This window comes from Castor canadensis, chromosome 5 (assembly GCF_047511655.1).
Source record: "Castor canadensis chromosome 5, mCasCan1.hap1v2, whole genome shotgun sequence".
NCBI lineage: Eukaryota > Metazoa > Chordata > Mammalia > Rodentia > Castoridae > Castor > Castor canadensis.
Window position 1 is genome coordinate 25,199,037 of NC_133390.1, and position 12,733 is coordinate 25,211,769.

At 35.0% G+C, this 12,733-nt stretch overlaps 1 protein-coding gene across 1 annotated transcript in view; it reads left to right on the forward strand.

Moving 5' to 3' along the window:
- Tmprss15 (transmembrane serine protease 15) overlaps positions 1-12,733 on the forward strand; it is a 118,478-nt gene that overhangs the window by 103,655 nt on the left and 2,090 nt on the right. Inside the window, exons 22-24 of the mRNA XM_020153573.2 lie at positions 3,288-3,469; positions 4,735-4,830; positions 9,310-9,449. Of these exons, the coding sequence (XP_020009162.1) occupies positions 3,288-3,469; positions 4,735-4,830; positions 9,310-9,449 (418 nt within the window). The remainder of the gene's footprint in view (positions 1-3,287; positions 3,470-4,734; positions 4,831-9,309; positions 9,450-12,733) is intronic.

Here is a 12,733-nt window from a genome sequence, read left to right on the forward strand (position 1 = left end):
ATAATATACATCTTGTAAGATAAGAAAAATTTAAAAACATAATGAGTCCCTCTCATCAGCTGAAGTATCTATGAAGCCTTTGTTTTCCCATCCCTAAACTGTAGATAAACAAAAAAGCTAAGGCTTTTCCATTGCCCAATATTCCAACAGTGATTAAAAAGGACCCATTCTTGATACTAGCTCTAGCATTCTGTGTTACAATCTTTGCAGACAGAAACCAAGAATCTAAATTTCAGAAAATTTTTCAGGTGATTCATAAAATTTGAGAAGCATTGATTATAATTCTGTATTCTCCAGTCATTGTTCCAATCCCAAAGAAAAGGCTTTGGGATTAGCACAGAATGCAGTAATATCAGTAGTGACTATGCTGGGGAAATTACATACTTAGACACAGAAAGCTTTGCAAGTAGGACTTGAGACTCAAGAAATGTAAATGATACATGCTGGAGGGAATTTTCTTAACCATGGTGCTACTGCAGATGTTGAAGTAACAAACGTATGAAGAGGATGTTTTTCCAGGTAGTGTGATAACAATTTTAGAAATAATCAGAAATTTGCCAGATTGACCTTAGAAATTGTATTTAATTTGTCCAGTAGATTAAAGAATTCATACTTAATCTTCATAATTCTTGGTTTGTTTGTTGGTTTTCTACTCAAGGTTTTTAATGATGAGAGGAAATGGTGATTACTAAACTTTGTGTTACCTATAAGCTCTCTCTGTAAGTATATTAATTAGCTCTCAGAGAACAGTACTCACAAAAGAGGTAAGAATTTGGAACTTAGCCATCCTTCTTCTAAATTGCCCCAATTTAGCATTGACTTAAATCTGTACCAAATAAACTGCATATACCTGTTGGAACTTCTATAGTACAGATTCTGAAGATGAAAACTGTAGCAAACACTTCAGGAAATAATCTAGTCATTTATCATAACAACACACATTCTGTTAACTTTCAAATAGATCTGCATGATGTTTCTCATATCCTCTGAGCAAATATTAAAATTATTAAAATTTTATATTATTAATATAATCAAAATAATTTATATAGATAATTTTTGTTCACACTATAAATATAAAATATTAATACAATGCATTGGTTATATAACTAAATATAGTGAAAAATATAATAAATAAAATGAAGTACAAAGTAAGAAACACATGCTATAGTAATATCAAGATTAATTGCTACATTAACTGCAAAGGTTGAGTAAATATATGAATTAAATGCTGAATAAAAATATAATTTTTTAAATAGCTGAGGTACCTAGTATCTCTCCATCTTATCAGGCAAAGTAATCAAGTGAAACTGTGATCATCTGCGCTTTAGAAAACAATTACATGATAGGTAGAGAAGGAAGTTCAGAGATAGGACAACCGGGAATAGATTTTACTGTTCAAGATAGGCCAAGGTAACAGGGAAAAACCAGGGTACAGGGAGGGTGAAGTATGATCAAGATGTCTGCAGTTAAAAGTGTGCCAGGCATAACCTAATATTGAATCCTCTCACCTAGAGAAAAGAAAGCAAGAAGGCTTCTTGAGAAATAGACAAAGCCTCTGCAGAAGTGTAGAACTCTCCTGACCCAGCATCTAAACTACCTAAGGAGCTGCCAAAAACCACTGGGAGCAGAGACACCCTTGCTGTATTTGAGCCCAGATAATCCAGGCAGACCATGTCTCTCCCTCCTTCCTGTCATCCCCTAATTCCTCCTTTGAAGTTCTCATTCCTCCCACAGAACCCTGCTCTGAGCTGCGTGAGGCATTCCAGTGTGCCCATGCAAGTATAGGCTCTGAAGCCAGTCTTAGGTCATGTGTACTTACTTCTGTTTAATAATTTGTTTTAATATGATGTGATTGTCAGTATATGTTCATTGGTTGCTTAGATATTTGTTGGCTTAACTGATAACTGCTACTTGGTCAAACATGAAAATTTGGAAAATAAAACATAGTGACATATTAAAATGTAGCTAGATATAAAATAACTTCACCTCACTTTACATTTGTAGGTGACTTGGATTATAACATTTTAAAAACCACATTAAACCAGGCATTTGCAACTGTTAAGAATTGAATCAATACTTCTGCCTATAATCACAGACATTGAATTTTGACTTCATTATGGATATGATTTAATTGACTTAATTCCAGCTTTTCTCTGGTAATTTTCAAGATAGTGCAGGCCAATAGCACATTTAGGAGTCCTTGCTCATTTTTAAATTATAATATATTACCCATTTTAACCTGCCTTATGATAGATGTATTATTTTTTACCAGTGTGTTAACTAAGGTCAACATGGTATATGGAAATTGTTCAAGTCAGTACCATGACAGGTTTTACTGCTTATCTTACCTTAACTTTATGTAAGTTCAGTGACCTCCTAAGTGGAAGAATGTCCCTGAATTTCCCTCCAGTATTACCTCAGCTGCTGCAGGAGTCAGAAGAAACCCTGGACTGGGCCATGATCTCCAGAGTAGAGTGTGATCAAATGCAGAGGTTTTCAAGCATAGCTATATATTAGCATAAATATGGAGTTTAAATTTAAAAATTGTTTTGAAAATTGTCTCATGGACCGTTCCTGACTCAGCAAATCAGAGTTGAGGAAGGAAAAGAAGCAGGTGCCTGTTCTTTAAAAGCATTCCAGATGATTGTGATGTGCAGTCAGACTGGAGAACCACAATCTAGAACTAGACACAATTTAAGAGCAGTGTTATAGTGAGATTATCAATAATTAGTGTATTTTATACATTCTGATCAGAAATATAAAAATTTAACTATATATATAAAATCCAGAAAAGCTGATCTGAAAGTTAAGACTAGAATAGTGGTTCCCAGAGGCTAGGGGATGGAGTGAGAGGAGGGAAGGAGAAAGGTTGAATAGAAAGTGCTAAAATAGGAGAAATAAGTTCTGATGCTCTATTGTACAATATAGTCACTATAGATAACAGTAATGCATATTTTAAAAGGCTAGAAGAATTTTGAATGTTTTCACCACAAAGAAATAATGAATGTTTGAAGAAATAGACATGCTTCCTTGATTTGAACATTGTGCCACGCATTTACATATCAAAGCATCCTGTGGTACCCCATAAGGACATCCGAGTTTGGCGCCTGTCATTTAAAAACAATAAATAAGAAAGTAAATATTTTAAAAGAAGAATCCTTCTTAGAAATATAAGAATACTTCTATAGAATGGAAATAAGTAGTTCTAAAATTTTTATGTTAGGTATCTTCTTATAAGTAACAGTTTGAATGGAGAGTTTCACATACTTCCTTGTTACAATCTTCAGGAGGAACGTACAGCCATCGAGGTGGACAGCAATCCTAGGCCTGAATACGAGATCAAATCTTACTTCTCCTCATACAGTAACTCTGCTGATAGATCAAATTGTCATAAATCCTCATTACAATAAACGGAGAAAGGACAGTGACATTGCCATGATGCATCTTGAATTTAAAGTGAATTACACAGGTAAAAGTAGTATCTTTTAGTCATATTATCTGCTTGAATCACTCCAGAATAAAATTGGAAATGTTATCAGTATGTGTTCATTAATAGTTCATAAAATTGGCTAATTTTTTAGAGAAATTATAATTTAAATGGAATTGTGGTGTAGAGAAAATATCTTAACTTTCTCTCATTAAAGTGGATTAAATTCATCTTTCTAGAAAGGATCAGTAGGATAAAACTTTTTGAACCCTCTAAATCAGTAAACTTAAAGGAGCAGCACTAACAGATAGGTCATCAGAAATATTATGCATGCCCTCTCTGTTTCTAATGTAATAGAAAGGTGGGTCCATCTACCAGAAAGGACAGAGTATGACATAAACTGAGAGAAGAGCACATGTTCTAAAGGAAAGTAAGAAGTTACTCGTATGAGGAAGGTTTTGTAGTATATTCAATAGCATTACTAGACTGACCATAGAAGAACTTCCTCCAAACGCCTGGAAAACGTGAGAGATTTCACCTGAGGAAGGGAGCTTTGTCTTGAAGATCTCTTCTCACTCTGAAGCCTTTTTCTATGTCCTGTTAGGATAAAGTGCTGCTATCTCTGTGTTTTCATGAAAGTTGGTCCACACATGAATTGTAGAACTTACTCCAGGCAGACTATCGCTGTGGTTAGTTGTATGGCCCTGTCCTTCAGGGTGAGCACTGTATTTTCATTTTTAGGTCTTTCCTAGGTTTTATAGGTAACGGGAGCTTACTGAACATAGGTGAACTTGTAAATTGATGCAAAAGGGCTTTTAAAGCAGATGACCAATGTTAATGCCTCCATAAGTGCCCTGTAAAAGAAGTGAGTAAAAATTTTTTAAATATGGAGATAATTGGAGACAAATTTTAAAAAATTTGTCCACGTTTCTCTTAACTGACAGTGAAAAACAGCCTTACCAAGATTTCAGAAAGCTGGCGCTACTTTGGACTTAACACTATGATTACTTAAAAATCAAACATAGATGATTACTGAACTGAGACACTGTTTACACTATAAAAGAGTAATTACAGGACCAGTGGGAGGGCCCAAGAAGCCTAACAGTGGCACCTCACACATTGTCAGAAAGTATTGCTTCAAAATGCCTTTTTCGACTAAAATTGTTTCTAGAAGTTGTTCAGGCAAGATAAAACCAAAGTTTAAGCTTTACAGCAAAGACAAATGATTGTCTTTTGAACTGTGTTAGAAACACATGTACATCTGCTCTTATTTTTTGTTTTATTATTTTCTCCTGCTTGTTTTTCAGATTACATACAACCTATTTGTTTACCAGAAGAAAATCAAGTTTTTCTTCCTGGAAAGAATTGTTCTATTGCTGGCTGGGGAAGGATTATATATCAAGGTAAATAAACTGATTTGAAAAAAATAAAATTCCTAGTAGTGAAGAGTATATTATTGTACTATCTTGTGAATATTTTTAATATTTTTTGCAACTTTTGTACTATACTATTTTTATAACCCTCCCAAAACATTCTCAGACTTGGATTAATATGTTTATATACTATCATAAAATAGTTCCAGATTGTGGAAAGCATATTATAAAATTATAATTATTTTAAATGTTTTTAATATTTTACTTATTTATTGTGCTGAGTGAAGTTACATTGTGGAATTTATAAAATTTCTTGTAATCTATCAAGTTTGTTATACTTGAATTCACCCCCTCCCATTCTCCTTCATTCTTCCCCTTTCCCCATTCCTGGAATAGTTTCAATAGGTCTCATTTTTCTGTTTACATACATGTGTACACAGTATTTGCACCGTATTCACCCTCCCTTACCCTCTCCCCATCTCCTTCCCCTTCCCACTGTGCCACACCCCAGATAAGACCCGTTCCACCCTTCTGTTCTCTGATTTTGTAAAAGAAAAAATAAATGATATTTTTGTTTGTTTAAGATTACTACACAGGGAGTTTCTTCATGACATTTCCATGTAGGTGTGTATTATAGCCCTTTGAAGGACAATTTAAGTATCAGCCAAACTCAATATTTAATTTTAGCATTATAAACATTCTGATAATTAGAAAACATACAGCTATTGAGAAGTTACAAAATTTTGTTTTTATAAAGTACATGGATAAAGTCTCATCAAAAACCACTTTTCTACAATCAATAAACTTATCTTTATTTATGATGCAAACTTTCACATTTAAATTCCCTAAAATGGGAAGGGAATTTCTTCTAGCTTCAACATGCTGATTCTGCCTTATTAGCAAGAAGACTCAGTTATAGCATGAATCTTACCTTGAAGACTATAAATTGATATACTGACCATCTAAAATTACAGAACTTTATCCCATGTTTTCAAAATGCAAAATCAATACATATTATGTCCAAAAAAATCACTAGACATTTGGAAAATGCCAATCAAAACCATGAGCTAGCACCTTATCAGAGTAAGAATGAATATTTAGTAAAGGCAAAAGATAACAAGTGATGGTGTGGATGAGGAGAAAAGGGAAACTTGCATATTTTTTGTGGGAATGTAAATTAGTATAGCCACTATAGGAAACAGCATGGAGCTTCTCCCTCAAAATTAAAAATAAAATTACCATAATTCAGCAATCCACTTCTGGGCATATCCAAAGCAAATGGCATCAGGATGTTAAAGAGACATCTGTGCTCCCATGTTCCTTGTAGTCACAATACTATTCACAATAGCCACAAGATGGAAACAAAATGTGTCCATCAGTGATGATGCATAAAGAAACTGTAGTTTATGTGTACAAGGGAACACTATCCAGCCATGAAAAGAATTCATATGCAACAACATGGTTAGAACTAGAGATCATTGTGTTAAGTTGAAATACCCTAAGCACAGATAAACAAGTACCATATGATCTCACTTGTATGTGGAAACCTAAAAAGTTGAATTTATAAATGTTGAGAGCAGAAGTGCTTATCTGAGAGTAACAAGTGGAGAGCAGCAGGTGGAGCCAGGTCAATCAATGGTTTCTAAGGTATAAATTGGTAGGATCATGAAGTTTTGGTGTGTGTAATTGTGTAATAGGGTGACAGTGGACAAAAGTAACCTAGAGGAAATATTTGGGAAGTTTTTAGCCTAATGAAATGATAAATTCTTGAGGATACAGATATGCTTACTCCAATTTAAGCACTATGTAATGCATATATACATCAAGACAGTACATGGTATCCCACTGATATGTACAATTTTTATGTTTTTATGTATCAATTATAATAAATTTTTACAAAATTAAGCAAAATATATAAGTCAAAAATATATGCCCAAGCATGAATTTTTTAAATATATTCCAGTACTTCAAATCTTCTACATGTAATCTGGATACTCATTGACTGTAGAATTGCCTTACATAAGGAACCCATCTAGGACAGAATTTTTACCATACAGTAATGCTAGGCAAAACGGACTTTAGTATGGTAGAAGCATATTACCTCTGTAGTCAAAATAGATTATAGTCACAATGTTAAAAAGTCCTAGCTGTAATATGAAAATGTGCAAAATCTTGTGGAGAGATGCAGGTCTCCGGCACCAGTGGCTCACACATATAATCCTAGCTACTCGAGCAGAGATCAGAAGGATCACAGTTTGAAGCCAGTCTGGGCAAATAGTTCACAAGACTCTATCTTGAAAATATCTAACACAAAAAAAGGGCTGGCACAGTGGTTCAAATGGTAGAGCAGCTGTCCAGCAAGTGTGAGGCTCTGAGCTTAAATCCCAGAACTGCAAAAGAAGAAGAATCCAGATGCTCACACTGCAAATATCCTTACTTCTCATCACAGAAAGCATGAAGTTCCAAGTCAAATGATGGTGATGAGTCCCAGGATGGTTCTCCACAGCTATTACATTATTTTGCTTAAAATACTTCATGCCTTCTGTCCATAAAACATATTAAAGTCAAAGACTTTATATTCTTGTATTTCCTTCATTTAAAAAATGTCATGATTTATTCAATTTGAAATTTACAGAGCAAAAATGTTCTCTAGATAGATATATTTCCTTTCAGACTTCAAACTAAAAGACATTATATGGCCACAAGGTAGACTCTTCAAAAACAAATTATCCACTAACAAAATTGAACTCTCTTTTGTTCCAGAGGGAAAAAAATTTTTGAGCTGAGTAAACTTGGCTTACATTTATTGTCACTAGGATATATGTTTAATTGACTTAAGAAGGTCTCTAAGAATAATATGGAACCAGGAGTAAAGCTATGTCTGAGATCAATTTCATTTAGGAAAAAGTGGCCAGGTCACATTTAAATCCTTCTTGGATGATTGCAATTTTAATGAACTTTACGAATTTTACCTTTTGATTTCCATCCACTTAATTTTATAAAAAATCCCAGTTTCCCATTCTGTGAGAATACTGGACTAATTACTTAGCTAAGAAAACCAAAAACATACTGTTCACTAGGAAAAATGAGGTGATGTTAGTTGTTTAAATTAAGGCAATCAGTAACTTTAAAATAACTTTACTGAAATTTTTACATATAGTTCTGTGGATGTGCATGTGCACCTGTGTGTTCTCAATTGTCCTCATGGCAATTTGTTAAGAAATGATATTAAGTATAAGGATACTATTCATATTTTCTTTGAGGAAAGGGTTTTATTATCTACCCAAACTTTTTCTTCAAGGAACAAACATGTCTTTGGTTTTTATTATAAAACTTAGGTATATGAACCCATTCTTGATTTCACAGAATAGATGATAGCAAGCTGTTGAATTTTCTCCCCCATTTCAATCTCTCCAATTTGTTTTCTTAACTTAAAATCTATTATCAAACTTTGAAAGTTATCCAGGGGTGTGCTGCTCAATTCACTGGCTCCAGTTGGCAGCTCCTCCCAACTCCGTTTTCACTCTTGTGCTGCTACCCTGAAATTGGTCGTGGTGGAAGTGCTTGCATCAGGCAATGAAGAAGATGCCTTGAAGTTATATTTTTCTGAAAAAACAGTTGCTCTACATTTATCAACACACCATTGAGTCATATATATGTTGCGTTGCACCTAGATCAAACACACACACACAAGATTTCCTTAGTTTCTTTAGAGCATAGGTGAAATTGAACTGGAAATGAGGTCATGTGCAGTTTGTGCAATAGTGGCTGTTATCAACTTTCTGCTTCTCTTGAGGAACCAATAGAATTGTTAATTGTTAGAAAGTTCTTATTGTGAATCTTGTCTGGGACATTAACACCTGCTTGTTTCATATCCTCTTGGGATGTTCAATAAACAAGAATACTACTTAAGTGGATGAGTCATTTAGTAAAGAGAATATGAATACTTGGTGCTAAAAAATGCTTTTTCCCTCTTCACCTGCATATGAATGACAAGCTGATTGGCCCTAGACCAGGGCACAGTTCACAGGGCTTTGTCCTCTGCTCAGTGTGCACCTGTTCACTCACACAGCACCATAAAGAAGATGAATGCCATTATATAGGAGGGAACTCCTCCTCAGGTGCTGATGAAAAAGCACTTCTAGATTTCTGAGTCAGTGCTAATTTCTATGAATGGGACTCTTTGTGTTAGCATGCTTTACTTCCATGAGCAATACTGCAACTGTTAAAATTATTGAAAATGCCTAACAACCACCCTAGTCCAATCCACCATTCTGACTAGCCCTTGGGAAATAAAGAGGTGTATTACTGTTATCCATTTGGAAAAATCCACAGGTGGGCTTTATTATGTGCTTTTAAAGAGCAAGGTTAGTAGTTAGTTCCATTCTATATACACACAGTACTCAATAATGAGAGCAAAGTGTTGGAATAAATGAGACTGATGGTTTTCATTCAAGGGTGCATGTTGATCACTTCTGACTGGCTGTCTGCATTATTCATTTTGAACAGGTTCCCCTGCAGACATATTGCAAGAAGCTGATGTTCCTCTTGTATCAAATGAAAAATGCCAGCAACAGATGCCAGAATACGACATTACTGAAAATATGATATGTGCAGGCTACGAAGAAGGAGGGGTAGACACTTGCCAGGTAAATATGTAAAACTGGTTACTTTACACTTTCAGAAAGCATCTCTATATAATTATTTGGGGCTTTTTGGCAGTATTGGAGTTTGATAATTGTTTCAGTTGAGAATAAAGAATTCATTATTGAATTTCACTCTTCCTTTATAAAGCTGGCTTTTTTGGCTATTTGCAAAGTACTCATCAGTAAACCCAAGCATTAGAAACAAAATCAGTTCTTAGGAACAAATAGTACAAATCAGATGTTTTTAGAGACTAGAAATAATATTTGAGTGTGTGAGGCAGTGAGATAAAATGGGGAGTGATGGACTTGGTATGAGCCAGAGAGCTTTCAGCTTAACAGGCAGACTTTGTTTTCAAATTTCCAGTGGTTTTAAACCTTAGGCAAATGTAATACAAAGAAAACAAGCCTGGATACCAATTTGATCTGTGATCCTCTAATTTTTACCCTGACTGTAGAGTATGGTCCAAATATCCAGGGACCTGAAGTAATTTCCACGAAAAGTTCTCTGGATAGCCTAGTTAGAGCTAGTGTACCACTAAGGAAGTGAAGCATAAGTGAAGACAGCCTGGCATGACTCTGGCTCTAGAACTCCTAGTCTAGAATATTGTTAGTATTTTTTAGATTTTGTTTTAAATGTGTAATAACATGAACTCACTATAATAGAAATCAATATTGCAATAAATTTGAAGTGTCAATAGTTTTTGACTTCTGTGACCATCAGTAGAAAACTTACCTATGTACTACTGTTATCAGAACATCTTACCAGCTAAAATAAATATAGCCATCTATTAGCTCCTGAAAACTAATATATGCAAGAAATAGAAGTTCTCTAATTTTAGAGTGATAATTAACTTTATGTGCATTATGGGACAGTCACTGAGAGTACAGATTCTGTCTTCAGACTATTCTTGTTTGCCCCTGGCTTTCCTGTCATTGATGAGAACGAATGACCTTGGGCAAGTCACCTGGGATTTATTGAGAAGTGGGAGATAGCAAGTGAGACACCAAGTAAACACTCAAAAATATTAACAGTTTTTACCATGAGCCTTAGTAAATAAATTTTCTAACATGTTTCTTGCATTTGAATATTAACTATTAATGCATCAACATTTATGGAATTAGATTAAACCTAAAAGCATTACAGACCAAATGAATGCTTCGTACATATGACAGCAGCAATTTATATCTTGGGAAAATGGCTTCATAACGTTAAAGAATAATATATTAACACATATATCATTCAACAAACCTTTTTTTTTTAACAGACACTTCTACGGATAAATCTGTGTTTCTGTCCTCTAGTTCAATCCATCTCAATTCATGTTAAACTATCAGATTTGTTTTACATTCATTCAGCTTTGATGAACACTTGCAAATTCAAGACAAATTGGCTAACTTTCTTCTTGCTTTAAATTTACCTCTGGATCTTTATACTCCCCTTTTAAATGAAAAGTGTGCTAAAGGTAGATATATTGCCACTTAGGTGGAGATTTATAGAATCATTGTGCAGGAGGGAAATCAGCTGTACAACTTCAATTACAGTTAATGGGGACTGTGTGGCAGATACCTCGTGCTCTAGGCAGAAAATATCACCATATTAATACCATTGCTGTTAGGGTTACCTTAAGCAATAACTCATTCCAGAGCTCTGAAATCTTACAGTTGCCTCTGCTGTCTACAGAATCTGAGCATGTTATTCATTAGCAAGTAAGAAATTTGTTACACATGGAAATACTTTGTTTAATAAAATCTTATCAAAATTGAGCAATCAATACTTTAGATTGTCACATGATTTTTCTGGGATAACTTTAGTACTAAATGGCTAAATAAGAATACATTATTTAAAATTGTGAGCTAGTTATTATTCATACATTTCTTAAGTAGATTCTTAAGAGCAATATTTTTTAGCCTCAAAATTTGCCCTGTCAGGCATTCACATTTCTTTAAATATCTCCTGGCTTACCAAAAGCTGGCAGTTTTGAGGCAGTTGTCTGAATTCAAAAGCAATATCAGGCTATGCCTGTAATTCTAGCTACCTGGGAGGCTGAGATCAGAAGGATCTCGGTTCAAGGCCAGCATAGGCAAATAGTTCACAAAACCCCGTCTCCAAAGTAACCTAACACAAAATGGGCTGGAGGTGTCGCTCAAGCAGTAGAGCACCTGCTTTGCAAGTGTGAAGCCCTAGGTTCAAACCCTAGTCCCAACAAAAACAACAAAAGCATTATCAGGGACTGGACGATGTTGTCTCTTTACAAAGCTGAGTGAATGACATTCTACTAACCATTCGGAATCCCATTCTATACCAGTGGCTTTCTAAGCATGGCCTCCAGTCCAGCAGACAGATGATCCCCACATGAAAACTTGTTAGAAGTGCAAACCTCAGATCCCATCACACACCTGCTAAGTCAGAAGCCCTGAACTGGGGCCTAGCAACATGTGCTTCGTGGTGTCCTTCAGGGGATTGTGACACACAGTGAAGTTTGAGAACTACTGTTCTAAACAAGTGTCACCACTTTAAAAAGGTGGTGACATTTTTTATTTATAAATATAGCATCTCAGTGGACCCAAGGGTATAAATGAAGTTTACACAATTATGACCTGGCCATTCATTCACATTTTAAGTACTTATATATCTCTGAAATAGTGGAAGAAGGAAATATTTTGATTGAATAAATCAGAAAAGGAAGACAAGGATGTTACATAATTTAAATGAAATGGTATTACTAGGTGATGTGATGGAAACAGACCTGAGTCTCCCACAGAGTGAAACTATCCAGCAGAAGGCGATCACTGTCCCAGGGTTACTGGTGAATTACATCCTTGCTTATACAACCCATGTATGGTTATGACTTATCTATGAGTTAAAAGTAAATTATTTTAGACAACAACAGCCAAATGACTCATTTAAAAAATCTCTGAGCAACTGAGGCCAATAGGAAAAGGGGAACAGGTACTAGAGAAAAGGTTAGATCAAAAAGAATTAACTTAGAAAGTAACACCACGCACAGGAAATCAATGTGAGTCAATGCCCTGTATAGCTATCCTTATCTCAACCAGCAAAAACCCTTGTTCCTTCCTATTATTGCTTATACTCTCTCTACAACAAAATTAGAAATAAGGGCAAAATAGTTTCTGCTGGGTATTGAGGAGGGGGAGAGGGAGGGGGCGGAGTGGGTGGCAAGGGAGGGGGTGGGGGCAGGGGGGAGAAATGAACCAAGCCTTGTATGCACATATGAATAATAAAAGAAAAATGAAAAAAAAATAAAAAATAAAAAAAAATAAAAAAT